We start from the raw sequence: 17373 nt of genomic DNA, 5'->3' as shown, positions 1-17373 counted from the left end.
CAGCAGAATCCTTGTAAATGGGCATTTGTCAAGAGCAGTGGGAGTACACTGCGGCGTCCGTCAGGGATGTCCGTTATCTCCCCTCCTGTTTGTTGCTTGCATTGAGCCACTGGCACAGGTCTTGAGAAGGGACCAACGGATCAGTGGGGTGAGTATCCCGGGGAGTGGGGGGATGACTGCCAAGTGCGTTTTTATATGGACAACGTCAACATTTTATGTACCGACCTTTTATCTGTCGACAGGACCCTGGACAGGACTGACTGGTACGGACAAGCCTCTGGGGCGAGACTGAACAGGAACAAGACAGAGGCCCAATTCTTCGGACCGTGGGCAGACTCAGACTTGACCAGACTACCACTGACAGTCAAAATGACAGACATAAGGGTTCTGGGGGTAAAATTTGACAGGGAGGGAGGAGGTAGTGGCAATTGGACCGGGATTTTAGGGACTGTAAGACAGAGACTGGGTTTTTGGGGACTGAGACGGCTGACATTTGAGGGCAAGGTTTTAATCATCAAGGCTGTGATTTTACCTGTGCTTTTATTAATCAGTTCTGTTTTTATCCCCCCACGAACAACTCTTTTAGCTCTGGACCGGATGCTGTTTTATTTCCTGTGGGGAAGCAAGTGGGAGAGGCTGAGGAGGGAGGTGGTGAAGAGGCCCAGGCTCAGGGGGGGAAAGGCTTGCCTGACCTCTACTTGTTCCTGGGCAGCCGCTACACAGCGTTACATCTGACTCTCGCCACCTCCCCGGTCAGCAACAAGACCCAGGCCCTCGCACGGTTCTGGCTGGGGTCTTACCTCAGATCCCTGAGGCTGATCCCAGTCGACCTGCGAGCCCCAGTCTCTTTCCTGCTCCCCACACACTATGTCCAGCTCAAAACATTTTTAAGACATTTTAAACTGGAAAAGGAGCCTGTCACAGTTTTAACTAAACACCGCTCTCTTTTCTCTCTTGTGCAGGAACGGGAACCGGTGTGTCCAGTGCGCGGGCTCGCTATAGGTGAGCCCACAACGGTTTGGCGCAACGTGGCCCATCCTGCTCTGCTGAATTGGCATCGTGACCTGTCCTGGATGGTCGCCCATGAGATCCTCCCGGTCAGGGCCGTTATGCACTCCCGGGGCATGGCGAGGACATCCGCGTGCCCCGACCAGGCTGTGGCCAAGAAGAGTCGGTGAGGCACTTGCTCTGGGAGTGCAGAGCTGCAAGGGACCTGTGGAAGGAAGCAGGCCCCCTGATCTCCCCATGTCTGCCAGCAGGGGAGGACCTAACGCCGCAGCTCGTGCTGTATGGGGTGGGCCGAAGGCCTATTTCACCAAAGGCCTTCACAAAACTCTGGCCCACTCTCACGTGTCTGAAGGACGCATTGTGGTCCTCCCGCAACCTGCTGGTAGGAAAACAGGTAGAGACCACCCCCCCAGGCAGTGGATTTGGTAGCCACGGAAGCCCTGGGGTGGTACGAACGAAAGGGGGCCTCGACCCCAAGCGAAGGGTCCCCCACAACACCTGAGGTCCTGGCGGCCACGGCCTGACAGCTCTGCGAAGCCTAGGGCGACGCGCCTAGGGGAGGGGTCTCCTCTGGGCCCCGACGGATGGGTACGGAGTCAATTCGGAAGAGCAGGAGGAGGCTTTTTTGATAAGGACTCACCCCGTTCCTGTACAAAGGACTAAAGACAGCTTTTTAACAAAGGGACTTTTTGACAGGCTTTCCATGTCTTAAAAATGGTTTTACTTTGTTAAATCATTCATACACATTTTAAATGGCTTTTATCAGATTGGTTTTTACAATAAAGGGTACTTTTATGTATGATTGTTTTATTGTTTTAAATAAACAACTTGTACCTTTAAAAAAAAAAATTTTTATGTAATGCTGGTTTTTATGCACTTTATGCCGTTTTTATGTGAAAAAATGAATTAAAAATGTGAGCTGTTTTAAAGGAAAATGCATCAGTAAAACTTTTACAAAAGAAAAAATCTGTTCTTATCAGTTTAATATCTGATACGTCCCCCATAGGGGGACTACATATTAAATGGATTTTTCGAACAGGGAGTCGGAAATGGGGCTTGCTCCGTCCGCTCCACGCATCGACCCGGTATTGCAGTACCTCCGGGAACGGTGCAACACTTTTCTCCCGTTGTCAAGGAAAAAAACTCCACGGAGGTAGGTAAACAGCCAGAAGAAGAAGAGAGAAAGAAAAAAAATCCAAACTGAAAGAAGGGCAAAGCGCTTGTCGTGCGGTCCAGCGTTTTCCCTCCATTTTTCTTTAAAAAATTTACAAAAAAAACATATTGGCATTAACCAGTGTGTGTGTGTGTGTGTGTGTGTGTCCGTGTCTGTTTTTGACCAAAAAAAGAACTAATACTTCACCAGGATAGTGGGTCTGTGTGTGTGTTTGGTGTCTGTCTGTCTGTCTGTCTGTCTGTCCGTGACTTTTTCCCCACAGCCCCCGAAAACTTGGCGAGTGGGTTCGGGGACAACCCGTGAGAACCCGGCCTAGAGTAAACAGAGTGCGTCTCGGGCCCCGACCTCTGACTTCCATACGACTCTGGTTTCTCTTCATTACGCACAAGCCTTTCGCCTTTTACTAAAGACTTCCGTGGAGAGGAACACTTACGAGTTCAACGTATTTTTGGAGGGCTTTGCTTCTGGCAGAGCCCGATATCTTGTTTCAAGAGAAATCAACAGAGACCGTGTCTGACCGGTGTATTTTTCCAGTCAAAGTAGTCACTTGACTCATTGGCGACTTTTTGAAAAAAACACTTGCCTGTCACCAGAAAGACGTTGGGGGTGTGTGGCGATGGGAGGAGCCCACTTTTGCCAAACCACAGAGGTCTCCCGAGACCCCCGGGTGCCCGGCGGGTGCAGGTGTCAATTTGTGGGTTATCGCTTCTCGGCCTTTTGGCTCAGATCAAGCTTGGTACCGAGGTGCCCCAAAGCCCGCTGAGTTGAAAGGTGTTAGGTAAGTGAGCGAGAAAATTTTGTACCTTAAAAATTTTATTCTGATTACACTTTACATTTCTACATTTGCTTCTGTTAAAAGAGAGCGTTTTAGATTTTTGTTGTGGTCGAGGAAGTGGGTCCTTTTTTCATTTTCTGGAGAATGGCTCGACCTTCACCACCAAAGATGCCTGGGATCGGTATAGCGAATACGGTGAGGTTTGCCTGGAGGAACAAGGACATGGAGCCATTTGGGAGGGAGACGTTCGGGAGAACAATCCTGATCGGGATCCTGAAGTTGGAGGTGGGGGAGGTTTTGTGCCTCCAGGCGAATCCAGTGGAGGCGGCTTACGAAGTGACGCTCCACAAGGAAGGGAGGTACGAGGAGGTGCTGAAGAAAGCCAGAGAGGTGGGGAAGGACAGGCCGATGTGCCATTATGAGGTGACCAGCCTGGGAAAAAGTAATTTCCGGGTGGTCACGATGAATATGTATAACCCCCATGTGAAGGATGAAGAGGTGAGGACCTTCCTGGGGCGGTACATGGACAATGTCTCCTCGGCAAGGCTCCTCAGGGACTCCCTCGGCTTTTGGAATGGGAGAAGAGGTTTTCAGGCTCTGCTCAGAGAGGACCCGAAGGGGTTGGGTGGCTACCTCCATCCTCCGGCGATGTTCTCCCTGGGGGCTGACAGGGGGACGTTGTATTATGCCCGTCAGCCTCCGTTTTGCAGGCGTTGTATGGCCTACGGCCACATCCTCGCCTCGTGCAGCACAAGAAAGTGCAGATTTTGTGGATCGGGGGAGCACGAGGCGAGGGACTGCGACGTGCCTAAAGCGTGCCACGGGTGTGGCTCGTCAGCACACCTGTGGCGGGAGTGCCCGGCTTATCAGAGGTCATATGCGTCTGCAGCTGGGGGGGAGAGCAGAAGAGGGGGATGGGGGAAGAAGAGGAGGGGAAGGAAGGTCGTCTCATGACCCGAGCACGGGCCCAGAGGGGAAGGACACACGGAAGGAGGAGGACCAAGGAGCGGTAGCAGGAGGAGAAGGGGAAAGACAAGATACGGGAGCAGAAGAACTGGAAGAAGAGGAAGGAAAGGAGGAGAAAGGGAGAAAGGGAGTGGAGGAGCGAGAGAGAGCAACAGTGGAGGGAGAGGGGGGTGGAGGGGGTGCCGGGGGCAGGGCCTGTGGAGGAGGGGGGAGAGGGGGTGGGGAGACAGCATGTCGAGCGCCCTTGTGGAAGAAATTAGAGGATTGGTGGAGGAGCTGGCGGGGAAGGGGGGGTGGTGTTTCCCCGTTACCTCCAACACCGAAGAAGAAAGGGAAGAGGAGGGGGCGCTCGACAGACAGTGTGGGGGTGGCCAAGCGAGTGATGGGGGAGGGAGAGGTATCCTTGTCCTCGCTGGATTTCTCAGCACCTCAACACTTGGCGGAAGGGGACTCCCAAGGTGTGGCTCAGGGCTGGGCGTCGGGGGGGAACCTCAACTCCTGTTTGGGGAGATGGGGTTCCCTACTCTCAGCCCAGCAGGCTACAGGGAGGGAGAAATGGAGGGTGTTGGTGGGAAACCCGGGATGCAGGGCACTCAGAGGTCTAACACCATGCCTGCATCCTGGGTTGGAGAGATGGAGGAGGACGGGGGGGGGACGTCAGGAGAGGAGAAGACGTCCCCTCCGGATGAGATGGAGCAGGGGAGCATCGGGTGAGCCTCCTGTTTTTTGTTGGTTTTGAATTTAATTTGTTAAAGCGAGTATTTGTTTTAATTTATAATGATACATTCTGTTAATATTTTTAGTTTAAATGTAAGGGGTTTGAGGGATGTTGTTAAGAGGAGGGCGGTTTTTAGTTTCAACAACAACAACAACAACAACAACAAAAATCGCACAGATTTGTTAGCTATGTTTAAGGTGGAGGCTGTAAATTTTTCTGTCATATCGTTTTTGTCGGATGACTCCTTTGTTGTTGTTGTTGTTGTTGTTGAAGAATTGACATGCTAGCTAGATGCGCTAGCCATATCTAGCTAGGTGTGTGTGCGGAGATCGAGTGTGTGCCACAGTCGGACACTATTCCTGGACAAGGAATGTCGGGGATGGGCTATGGGCTTTCCTGCTGAAAGATTTGAGGGTGTCTACAGAAACAATATCGATGACGTAGTACGGTTTCTGGACTCTAAGCACAAAAATCATTACAAGATATATAATCTGTGCGCTGAGCGACAATATGACGCAATCAAATTTAATTGCATAGTTGCACAATATCCGTTTGAGGATCACAATCCCCCCAGCTGGAGCTGATCAAACCGTTCTGCGAAGATCTTGACCAGTGGTTAAGTGAGGACGACAATCACGTGGCGGCGATTCACTGTAAAGCTGGAAAGGGACGTACGGGTGTCATGATCTGTGCTTACCTGTTACACCGGGGCAAGTTCCTCAAAGCACAGGAAGCTCTGGACTTCTACGGTGAAGTCAGGACCAGAGATAAGAAGGGAGTGACAATCCCCAGCCAGAGGCGCCATGTCTACTATTATAGTCACCTTCTCAAGAACCAGCTGGATTACAAACCAGTGGCTCTGCTCTTCCACAAGATGGTGTTCGAGACGGTGCCCATGTTCAGTGGCGGAACGTGTCGGGACACTTCCATTAAAAACAAGAGTGAGCAGATTCCACATGGTTTCAGGAAAGGGAATTGCCACTGGGATCCTCAGTTTGTCGTGTACCAGCTTAACCTGTTGGGGATAGGGGGCAGTATTTGCACGGCCGGATAAAAAACGTACCCGATTTAATCTGGTTACTACTCCTGCCCAGTAAATAGAATATGCATATAATTATTAGCTTTGGATAGAAAACACTCCAAAGTTTCTAAAACTGTTTGAATGGTGTCTGTGAGTATAACAGAACTCATATGGCAGGCAAAAACCTGAGAAGATTCTGTACAGGAAGTACCCTGTCTGACCATTTTTTGGCCTTCTTTGACATCTCTTTCCAAAACAAAGGATCTCTGCGGTAACGTGACACTTTCTGATGCTCCCATGGGCTCTCAGAAGGCGGCAAAACGTTGAATTATGACGCTGCTGTCTCTGGTTGAAAAACAGTAGCTCATTTTGTAAGTGGCCATCTGAGAGGAATGATGCTCGAGCGCTCGTGCCCGTGAAGGGTCCATTTCAGTCATTGAATGAAAACAAACACTCCCGGTCGGAATATTATCGCTATTTTACGAGTAAAGTGGCATAAAAATTGACTTTAAACAGCGGTTGACATGCTTCGAAGTACGGTAATGGAATATTTAGAATTTTTTTGTCACGATATGCGTCGGGTGCGTGACCGTTCTTTACCCTTGGATAGTGTCTTGAACGCACGAACAAAACGCCGGTATTTGGATATAACGATGGATTATTTTGAACCAAACCAACATTTGTTATTGAAGTAGAAGTCCCGGGAGTGCATTCTGATGAAGACATCAAAGGTAAGACCATTTTTCTTATAGTAAATCTGACTTTGGTGAGGGCTAAACTTGGTTGGTGTGTAAATGGCTAGCCCTGTGATGCCGGGCTATATACTCAGAATATTGCAAAATTTGCTTTCACCGAAAAGCTATTTTAAAATCGGACATGGCGATTGCATAAAGAAGTTCTGTATCTATAATTCTTTAAATAATTGTTATGTTTTTTGTGAACGTTTATCATGAGTAATTTAGTAAATTCACAGGAAGTTTTCGGTGGGAATGCTAGTTCTGAACGTCACATGCTAATGTAAAAAAGCTGTTTTTTGATATAAATATGAACTTGATTGAACAGAACATGCATGTATTGTATAACATAATGTCCTAGGGTTGTCATCTGATGAAGATCATCAAAGGTTAGTGCTGAATTTAGCTGTGGTTTTGTTTTTTGTGACATTATATGCTAGCTTGAAAAATGGGTGTCTGATTATTTCTGGCTGGGTACTCTGCTGACATAATCTAATGTTTTGTTTTCGTTGTAAAGCCTTTTTGAAATTGGACAGTGTGGTTAGATTAACGAGAGTCTTGTCTTTAAAATGCTGTGAAAGCAGGTCAAATCGTTGCAGCTATTAGTTACAGTTAAAACTGTCTTCGGTTTTATAACGTTGAACTAGTTAACAAAAGCGGTAGCTGCTCTTCCCTTCCGGGTACTCCTTGCCCGGACTTACACCCACACACACACACACACACACACACATATATATATATATATATATATATAATGACAACCAAAATGATTCAGCTAACTATGTTAGCTAGAGGGATGAACTATAATCGTCTCAATTACAATTTTAAAATCTACCGTTAGGTCCATATTGTTTTTCCAGTAGATGTAGCTAAGAATAGCAGGTAAATAACAAGCAACGTAACGCTAGTTAGCGAGGGTTAGCATTTGTTAGCTTTTAGCTGTCGACGATAACTTAGCGTGAGCTGGCTAACAAGTGACTGACTGTTAAATTACAAGTTAGCTATGTATGAATGTATGTTAATATTTTAAACAAATATTCCTTACATAAACTAATTTAAGCGATATTCCGGTATATTCGATGCCGACTGCGCTAAGTAACTAGCTCCGGAAGCTGAATTTACACCATTACGGCAAATCTTTCTCCAAAACGCAGCCGCCGGTTTCCAATAGTTACCACAGCCACAAAGTCAAAAATGGTCTATATCGTCCAAATTCATGAAAACAACAATTTCCTTATTTATTTATTTTTTTGTCTTGATTTAGGGTTAGGCATAAGGTTAGCAGTATGGTTAGGTTTAAAAAAAATCAGATAAAAAAAAAATATATATATAAATGGTAGAAATAAGCGGGGTTTATGACTTTGTGGCAGTGGGAACTAGTGACGGTGCAAGACAACAGAGGCCAAATGAGGATACTGGGCAAGCACCCTAAAACACTCAGCGAGGAGATCCTGTCGGTGTCCCGGTTTAACGTTGCTGCTTTCCCAGCCACCGGGCGTCAGGCAAATCCTCGTTCTGGCCGACGGCGAAGTTGGTTAAAAAAAACAACCGACGTAGTTTAAAACAAGTGACGTAGGTTAACCTGTTGGGTCTAGGGGGCAGCATTTGCACGTCTGGATAAAAAAAATGTACCCGATTTAATCTGGTTACTAATCCTACCCAGTAACTAGAATATGCATATACTTATTATATATGGATAGAAAACACTCTAAAGTTTCCAAAACTGTTTGAATGGTGTCTGTGAGTATAACAGAACTCATTTGGCAGGCAAAACCCTGAGACATTTTCTGACAGGAAGTGGATACCTGATGTGTTGTATTGACTTTAAACCTATCCCATTGAAAAACACAGGGGTTTAGGAATATTTTGGCACTTCCTATTGCTTCCACTAGATGTCACCAGCCTTTACAAAGTGTTTTGAGTCTTCTGGAGGGAGATCTGACCGAACAAGAGCCATGGAACGGTGATGTCCCATTAGACACCTGGCGCGCTACTTCATGTTGGGTACCCTCGTTCCAATACGTTATAAAAGGCTATGCATTCGTCCACCTTGAATATTATTCATGTTCTGGTTAAAAAGGCCCTAATGATTTATGCTATACAACGTTTGACATGTTTGAACGAACGGAAATATATTTTTTCCCCTCGTTCATGACGAGAAGTCCGGCTGGCTTACATCATGTGCTAACGAGACGGAGATTTTTGGACATAAATGATGAGCTTTTTTGAACAAAACTACATTCGTTATGGACCTGTGATACCTGGAAGTGACATCTGATGAAGAGAATCAAAGGTAATGGATTATTTACATAGTATTTTCGATTTTAGATCTCCCCAACATGACGTCTAGTCTGTATCGCAACGCCGTATTTTTCTGGGCACAGTGCTCAGATTATTGCAAAGTGTGATTTCCCAGTAAGGTTATTTTTAAATCTGGCAAGTTGATTGCGTTCAAAAGATGTAAATCTATAATTCTTTAAATGACAATATAATATTTTACCAATGTTTTCTAATTTTAATTATTTAATTTGTGACGCTGACTTGACTGCCGGTTATTGGAGGGAAACGATTTCCTCAACATCAATGCCATAGTAAACCGCTGTTTTTGTATATAAATATGAACTTGATAGAACTAAAAATGCATGCATTGTCTAACATAATGTCCTAGGAGTGTCATCTGATGGAGATTGTAAAAGGTTAGTGTATCATTTTAGCTGGTTTTATGGTTTTGGTGACCCTGTCTTTGACTTGACAAAACATTACACACAACTCTTGTAAATGTACTGTCCTAACATACTCTAAATTTATGCTTTCGCCGTAAAACCTTTTTGAAATCGTAAAACGTGGTTAGATTAAGGAGATGTTTATCTTTCAAATGGTGTAACATAGTTGTATTTTTGAAAAATTTGAATTTTGACATTTATTTGGATTCAAATTTGCCGCTCTTGAAATGCACCTGCTGTTGATGGAGTGCACCACGGGTGGCACGCTAGCGTCCCACCTAGCCCCAAGAGGTTAAACACGTGGGGTAGGGAGTAATAATAATAATCATAAGCCATTTAGCAGACCCTTTTATCCAAAGCTACTTACAGTCATGCGTGCATACAATGAGTTGCCATCGATCATGACTCTCAGTTTCTTTACATTAATGTAATGCCCCGTGTACACTAGCAAGCGGTGAAACACCGCTTCACATTCATTTTTCAATGGAAGGAAAGCGGTGAGGGCGGAGAGATGACCAATCATATCGAGTGGTTCCCATGACGCATTTGACGCTAGGCGACCCAAGGACCTTCTTCAGCCAAGATGGCGGACAGAAATACTACGATGGAAGCAAATGTTAACCTGTTAGGGCTAGGGGGCAGTATTGACACGGCTGGATAAAAAACATACCCGATTTAATCTGGTTACCACTCCTACCCAGTAACTAGAATATGCATATACTTATTACATATGGATAGAAAACACCCTAAATTTTCTAAAACTGTTTGAATGGTGTCTGTGAGTATAACAGAACTCAAATGGCAGGTCAAAACCTGAGAGATTCCTTTACAGGAAGTGGCCTGTCTGACCATTTCTTGAACTTCTTTTCCATCTCTATCATTTACTAAGGATCTCTGCTCTAACGTGACACTTCCCACGTCGTCCATAGGCGCTCAGAGCCCGGGAAAAAACAGAATGTCGTCATTCCAGCCCCAGGCTGAAACACATTATCGCCTTTCTCAAGTGGCCGATCAAGGGACACTGGGCTTATGCGCGTGACCCCGACCGCGCCCGCCTTTGGGATTTTTTTCCTCTGTTTGCCGAAAAGGAGATTCCCTGTCGGAATATTATCGCTTTCTACGAGAAAAATGTCGTAAAAATTGATTTTAAACAGCGGTTGACATGCTTCGAAGTACGGTAATGGAATATTTAGAATTTTATTGTCACGACTTGCGCCATGCGCGCGACACTTCTTTACTATTTCGGATAGTGTCTGGAACGCATACGAACAAAACGCCGCTATTCGGATATAACGATGGATTATTTTGGACCAAACCAACATTTGTTATTGAAGTAGCAGTCCTGGGTGTGCATTCTGATGAAGACAACAAAAGGTAATCAAACTTTTATAATAGTAAATATGATTATGGTGAGTGCTAAACTTGCCGGGTGTCTAAATAGCGAGCCCGTGATGCCTGGGCTATGTACTTAGAATATTGCAAAATGTGCTTTCACCAAAAAGCTATTTTAAAATCGGACATATCGAGTGCATAGAGGAGGTCTGTATCTATAATTCTTAAAATAATTGTTATGCTTTTTGTGAACGTTTATCGTGAGTAATTTAGTAAAATGTTAGCGAATTCTCCGGAAGTTTGCGGGGGGGTATGCTAGTTCTGAACGTCACATGCTAATGTAAAAAGCTGGTTTTTGATATAAATATGAACTTGATTGAACAAAACATGCATGTATTGTATAACATAATGTCCTAGGGTTGTCATCTGATGAAGATCATCAAAGGTGAGTGCTGCATTTAGCTGTCTTCTGGGTTTTGGTGACATTATATGCTGGCTTGAAAAATGGGTGTCTGATTATTTCTGGCTTGGTACTCTGCTGACATAATCTAATGTTTTGCTTTTGTTGTAAAGCCTTTTTGAAATCGGACAGTGTGGTTAGATTAACGAGAGTCTTGTCTTTAAATGGCTGTAAAATAGTCATATGTTTGAGAAATTGAAGTAATAGGATTTTTAAGGTTTTGAAAATCGCGCCACAGGCTGGCAGTGGCTGTTACGTAGGTGGGACGCAAGTGTCCCACCTAGCCCATAGAGGTTAAGTAATTATAACATCATAACGAATCATGCGAGAAAAAAAATGTACCGTTGAGAGGAATATTTTAGTTCATGTAGAGACAAAATATTATGCATATTTTTTTCTGTCATTAAGTTAATTTACGAAAATCGCTATTTAGTAAGCTAGCTAACATTAGCCAGCTAGCTGGCTAGCTTTATTGGCATTATGACATGAGTATGAAATTGTAATTCTGTTTGTTTAATGTTTTAGGGACTCCTGAAACAACCAGCAAACCAGGTTGTCCTCTTGTGAAACAGTGGATGTAAAGAATCTAGCTAGCTAAAGCATTTACTGCACATTTAATGTAAAATTTTGTAAGCTTGCCTGGCTGATATTTGTCTTGCAATGCAGCTGAAGTAAGGTAGCTAGCTAACTCTTTTCTTGCTTATTGTGCAGTGGAGGATAAAAAATACCTGTATACCTGTGGATGTGTAGCTAGCTATGTAGCCGATCTGTGTATGGACCCTAAAACGTTTGGTATAAATATTAGTTCAGAACCTAGCTATGAACCTCAGCTATCATAGCCCAAAGAAGGTGAAGAAGCCCGCCGCAGCGGCCAAGAAGGCGGCCAAGAGCCCCAAGAAGGCTACCAAGGCAGCGAAGCCCAAAGCCGCCAAGCCCAAGGCAGCCAAGGCCAAGAAGGCAGCCCCCAAGAAGAAGTAAACCTATTACAAACGGTGTTCTACTCGACACATGTTGTTACCACAAAAGGCTCTTTTAAGAGCCACCCACCTCTTTCCATAAAAGCGCATGTTATTCCATGTACTACTTGTCGTTCAAAAGAACTGAAATGACGCACACTAGGCTACTTTTACGCACAACGTTTTCCCACTCTGGGAGAGGCATATAATAGAATAATAGTGCAGCACCCTCACCAGTCATTTGTGTATGAGCCATTGTTGTGATGTGTTAAGATGTGTTACATGTCATATTGATCTTCATAATAAGAAGAATACATACTATAGTGGGTTGGAATTCAAACTGGAGAGGACAGCTGCACCCTCACCAGCCATTTCTTTGTATTATGAGCCACTCTCGACCAGAGGCAGGCTGCTGTGATGTGTTAATCATCATCATCAGAAGCATCCTAATACTATAGCGTATTGGAAATCCCAGCGAATAGTGCAGCTATCTATGTGTTTCCCATTTGGATGATTTCAGTGATTTGATTTCTCACAAAGTCGGAGGGAAACAGAGTAGCCTAGCCCTTCTCACTCAGCTGCCTGCGGGCGGGCGGGCGGGCGGGCTTAGGGCTGGCTGTCTGTCTGTCCCTCACTCCAATTGGATAAGGCCACACCGGCCCGGTGGCCAATCGCTGCCTCTTGTGGCGAGGTATAAGTAAGGCTCTCAAGGTGCCCAGCGGCTCATTCAGACTTTCTGTGACATACTGAAGCTACCAATATGAGCGGAAGAGGCAAAACCGGAGGCAAGGCCAGGGCCAAGGCAAAGACACGTTCATCCCGTGCCGGACTCCAGTTCCCCGTGGGCCGTGTGCACAGGCTGCTGCGCAAAGGCAACTACGCCGAGCGTGTGGGCGCTGGCGCACCAGTGTACCTGGCCACCGTGCTCGAGTACCTGACTGCTGAGATCCTGGAGTTGGCCGGCAACGCTGCCCGTGACAACAAGAAGACTCGTATCATCCCCCGTCACCTGCAGCTGGCCGTCCGTAACGACGAGGAGCTGAACAAACTGCTTGGCGGCGTGACCATCGCTCAGGGTGGTGTGCTGCCCAACATCCAGGCAGTGCTGCTCCCCAAGAAGACTGAGAAGGCCGTCAAAGCCAAGTAAAATCGCTACTGCGGCTGCAACTTGACTACTCAACCCCCAAAGGCTCTTTTAAGAGCCAACCACCTAGCTCTGCAAAAGCGCAAAGTGTCCTTTCTATGACTGCCACATATTGAGTGGGTGTATACCCAACTATTTCGACTCTTTGTTACATACACGGCACACTATCATGAGGCCTTAAATGAACAATAACACCTAGGCTAGAATTCGATCGGTGACTATTATTGCGCGTAAAGTGTCGGCCCTAACAAAAGACCCAAGCTCGCCTCGGCGAGGGTGGGGTTGCATTTTGGGGCGGCACGGAGAGGCCGAGCCTCCCGTCCAATGGGCCTCGGAGGAGGCCTCCGCAACGGGCCAATCAGGGTGGTGTGGAGATGGTGTCCAATCAGCAGACGCCGCTGCCGGCTTTATAAACTTCACATAGGCATTTGGAGGCTATACTCCGACTGTGAAAGAAGGAAGCTAGCTAGCGCCATGGCCAGAATCAAATCAAATCAAATCAAATGTATTTATATAGCCCTTCGTACATCAGCTGATATCTCAAAGTGCTGTACAGAAACCCAGCCTAAAACCCCAAACAGCAAGCAAAGCATGTGAAAGAAGCACGGTGGCTAGGAAAAACTCCCTAGGAAAAACTCCCTAGAAAGGCCAAAAACCTAGGAAGAAACCTAGAGAGGAACCAGGCTATGAGGGGTGGCCAGTCCTCTTCTGGCTGTGCAGGGTGGATATTATAACAGAACATGGTCAAGATGTTAAAATGTTCATAAATGACCAGCATGGTCAAATAATAATAATCATAGTAGTTGTCGAGGGTGCAACAAGCACGTCCGGTGAACAGGTCAGGGTTCCATAGCCGCAGGCAGAACAGTTGAAACTGGAGCAGCAGCACGGCAAGGTGGACTGGGGACAGCAAGGAGTCATCATACCAGGTAGTCCTGAGGCATGGTCCTAGGGCTCAGGTCCTCCGAGAGAAAGACAGAAAGAGAGAAAGAGAGAATTAGAGAGAGCATATTCAAATTCACACAGGACACCGGATAAGACAAGAGAAATACTCCAGATGTAACAGACTGACCCTAGCCCCCCGACACATAAACTACTGCAGCATAAATACTGGAGGCTGAGACAGGAGGGATCAGAAGACACTGTGGCCCCATCCGATGATACTCCCGGACAGGGCCAAACAGGCAGGATATAACCCCACCCACTTTGCCAAAGCACAGCCCCCACACCACTAGAGGGATGTCTCCAACCACCAACTTACCATCCTAAGACAAGGCCGAGTATAGCCCACAACGATCTCCGCCATGGCACAACCCAAGGGGGGCGCCAACCCAGACAGGAAGACCACGTCAGTGACTCAACCCACTCAAGTGACGCACCCCTCCCATGGACGGCATGGAAGAACACCAGTAAGCCAGTGACTCAGCCCCTGTAAAAGGGTTAGAGGCAGAGAATCCCAGTGGAAAGAGGGGAACCGGCAAGGCAGAGACAGCAAGGGCGGTTCGTTGCTCCAGCCTTTCCGTTCACCTTCACACTCCTGGGCCAGACTATACTTAATCATAGGACCTACTGAAGAGATAAGTCTTCAGTAAAGACTTAAAGGTTGAGACTGAGTCTGCGTCTCACATTGGTAGGCAGACCATTCCATAAAAATGGAGCTCTATAGGAGAAAGCCCTACCTCCAGCCGTTTGCTTAGAAATTCTAGGCACAATTAGGAGGCCTGCGTCTTGTGACCGTAGCGTATGTGTAGGTATGTACGGCAGGACCAAATCGGAAAGATAGGTAGGAGCAAGCCCATGTAATGCTTTGTAGGTTAGCAGTAAAACCTTGAAATCAGCCCTTGCCTTAACAGGAAGCCAGTGTAGGGAGGCTAGCACTGGAGTAATATGATCAAATGTTTTGGTTCTAGTCAGGATTCTAGCAGCCGTATTTAGCACTAACTGAAGTTTGTTTAGTGCTTTATCCGGGTAGCCGGAAAGTAGAGCATTGCAGTAGTCCAGCCTAGAAGTAACAAAAGCATGGATTAATTTTTCTGCGTCATTTTTGGACAGAAAGTTTCTGATTTTTGCAATGTTACGTAGATGGAAAAAAGCTGTCCTTGAAACAGTCTTGATATGTTCTTCAAAAGAGAGATCAGGGTCCAGAGTAACGCTGAGGTCCTTCACAGTTTTATTTGAGACGACTGTACAACCATCCAGATTAATTGTCAGATTTAACAGAAGATTTTCTTTGTTTCTTGGGACCTAGAACAAGCATCTCTGTTTTGTCCGAGTTTAAAAGTAGAAAGTTTGCAGCCATCCACTTCTTTATGTCTGAAACACAGGCTTCTAGCGAGGGCAATTTTGGGGCTTCACCATGTTTCATTGAAATGTACAGCTGTGTGTCGTCCGCATAGCAGTGAAATTTAACATTATGTTTTCAAATGACATCCCCAAGAGGTAAAATATATAGTGAAAACAATAGTCGTCCTAAAACGGAACCTTGAGGAACACCGAAATTTACAATTGATTTGTCAGAGGACAAACCATTCACAGAGACAAACTGATATCTTTCCGACAGATAAGATCTAAACCAGGCCAGAACTTGTCCATGTAGACCAATTTGGGTTTCCAATCTCTCCAAAAGAATGTGGTGATCGATGGTATCAAAAGCGGCACTGAGATCTAGGAGCACGAGGACAGATGCAGAGCCTCGGTCTGACGTCATTAAAAGGTCATTTACCACCTTCACAAGTGCAGTCTCAGTGCTATGATGGGGTCTAAAACCAGACTGAAGCGTTTCGTATACATTGTTTGTCTTCAGGAAGGCAGTGAGTTGCCAGGCAACAGCTTTTTCAAAATTTTTTGAGAGGAATGGAAGATTCGATATAGGCCGATCGTTTTTTATAATTTCTGGATCAAGATTCGGCTTTTTCAAGAGAGGCTTTATTACTGCCACTTTTAGTGAGCTTGGTACACATCCGGTGGATAGAGAGCCGTTTATTATGTTCAACATAGGAGGGCCAAGCACAGGAAGCAGCTCTTTCAGTAGTTTAGTTGGAATAGGGTCCAGTATGCAGCTTGAGGGTTTGGAGGCCATGATTATTTTCATCATTGTGTCAAGAGATATAGTACTAAAACACTTTAGTATCTCCCTTGATCCTAGGTCCTGGCAGAGTTGTGCACTCAGGACAATGGAGCTTTGGAGGAATACCCAGATTTAAAGAGGAGTCTGTAATTTGCTTTCTAATGATCATGATCTTTTCCTCAAAGAAGTTCATACATTTATTACTGCTGAAGTGAAAGCCATCCTCCATTTGCGAAGGCTGCTTTTTAGTTAGCTTTGCGACAGTATCAAAAATAAATTTCGGATTGTTCTTATTTTCCTCAATTAAGTTGGAAAAATAGGATGATCGAGCAGCAGTGAGGGCTCTTCGATACTGCACGGTACTGTCTTTCCAAGCTAGTCGGAAGACTTCCAGTTTGGTGTGGCGCCATTTCCGTTCCAATTTTCTGGAAGCTTGCTTCAGAGCTCGTGTATTTTCTGTATACCAGGGAGCTAGTTTCTTATGACAGAAGTTTTTAATTTTTAGGGGTGCAACTGCATCTAGGGTATTGCGCAAGGTTAAATTGAGTTCCTCGGTTAGGTGGTTAACTGATTTTTGTCCTCTGACGTCCTTGGGTAGGCAGAGGGAGTCTGGAAGGGCATCAAGGAATCTTTGGGTTGTCTGAGAATTTATAGTACGACTTTTAATGCTCCTTGGTTGGGGTCTGAGCAGATTATTTGTTGCGATTGCAAACGTAATAAAATGGTGGTCCGATAGTCCAGGATTATGAGGAAAAACATTAAGATCCACAACATTTATTCCATGGGACAAAACTAGGTCCAGAGTATGACTGTGGCAGTGAGTATGTCCAGAGACATGTTGGACAAAACCCACTGAGTCGATGATGGCTCCGAAAGCTTTTTGGAGTGGGTCTGTGGACTTTTCCATGTGAATGTTAAAGTCACAAAAATTTGAATATTATCTGCTATGACTACATGATCCGATAGGAATTCAGGGAACTCAGTGAGGAACACTGCATATGGCCCAGGAGGCCTGTAAACAGTAGCTATAAAAAGTGAGTGAGTAGGCTGCATAGATTTCATGACTAGAAGCTCAAAAGACGAAAACATCCGTTTTTTTTTTGTAAATTGAAATTTGCTATTGTAAATGTTAGCAACACCTCCGCCTTTGCCGGATGCACGGGGGTATGGTCACTAGTGTAACCAGGGGTGAGGCCTCATTTAACACAGTAAATTCATCAGGCTTAAGCCATGTTTCAGTCAGGCCAATCACATCAAGATTATGATCAGTGATTAGTTTGTTGACTATAACTGCC

General features: G+C 45.6%; 1 protein-coding gene, 1 non-coding gene and 2 pseudogenes across 2 annotated transcripts; all 4 read left to right on the top strand.

Annotated features, from left to right (window-relative positions):
• The first annotated feature begins 1952 nt into the window (after positions 1–1952).
• Positions 1953–2127, top strand: LOC123738760 (uncharacterized; annotated as a pseudogene).
• A 414-nt stretch (positions 2128–2541) lies between these two features.
• LOC123738763 (U5 spliceosomal RNA) lies at positions 2542–2657 on the top strand. Its single transcript, XR_006767539.1, has one exon. It is a non-coding gene; the product is annotated as a U5 spliceosomal RNA (small nuclear RNA).
• A 2370-nt stretch (positions 2658–5027) lies between these two features.
• On the top strand, positions 5028–11889 carry LOC106606826 (phosphatidylinositol 3,4,5-trisphosphate 3-phosphatase and dual-specificity protein phosphatase PTEN-like; annotated as a pseudogene).
• Positions 11890–12583: 694 nt separating this feature from the next.
• LOC123738753 (histone H2A-like) lies at positions 12584–13042 on the top strand. Its single transcript, XM_045713500.1, has one exon. It carries the CDS (start codon positions 12628–12630, stop codon positions 13012–13014), a length of 387 nt encoding a protein of 128 aa, XP_045569456.1. The 5' UTR covers positions 12584–12627; the 3' UTR covers positions 13015–13042.
• The last annotated feature ends 4331 nt before the right edge of the window (positions 13043–17373 follow it).

This window comes from Salmo salar, unplaced genomic scaffold (assembly GCF_905237065.1).
Source record: "Salmo salar unplaced genomic scaffold, Ssal_v3.1, whole genome shotgun sequence".
NCBI lineage: Eukaryota > Metazoa > Chordata > Actinopteri > Salmoniformes > Salmonidae > Salmo > Salmo salar.
The sequence above is the reverse complement of the archived record's forward strand: the minus strand, read 5'-3'. Positions and strand labels throughout refer to the sequence as shown.

Excerpts from the sequence above, each read along its gene's own strand:
- LOC123738753 (XM_045713500.1), top strand. The coding sequence starts at position 12,628 with ATGAGCGGAAGAGGCAAAACCGGAGGCAAGGCCAGGGCCAAGGCAAAG.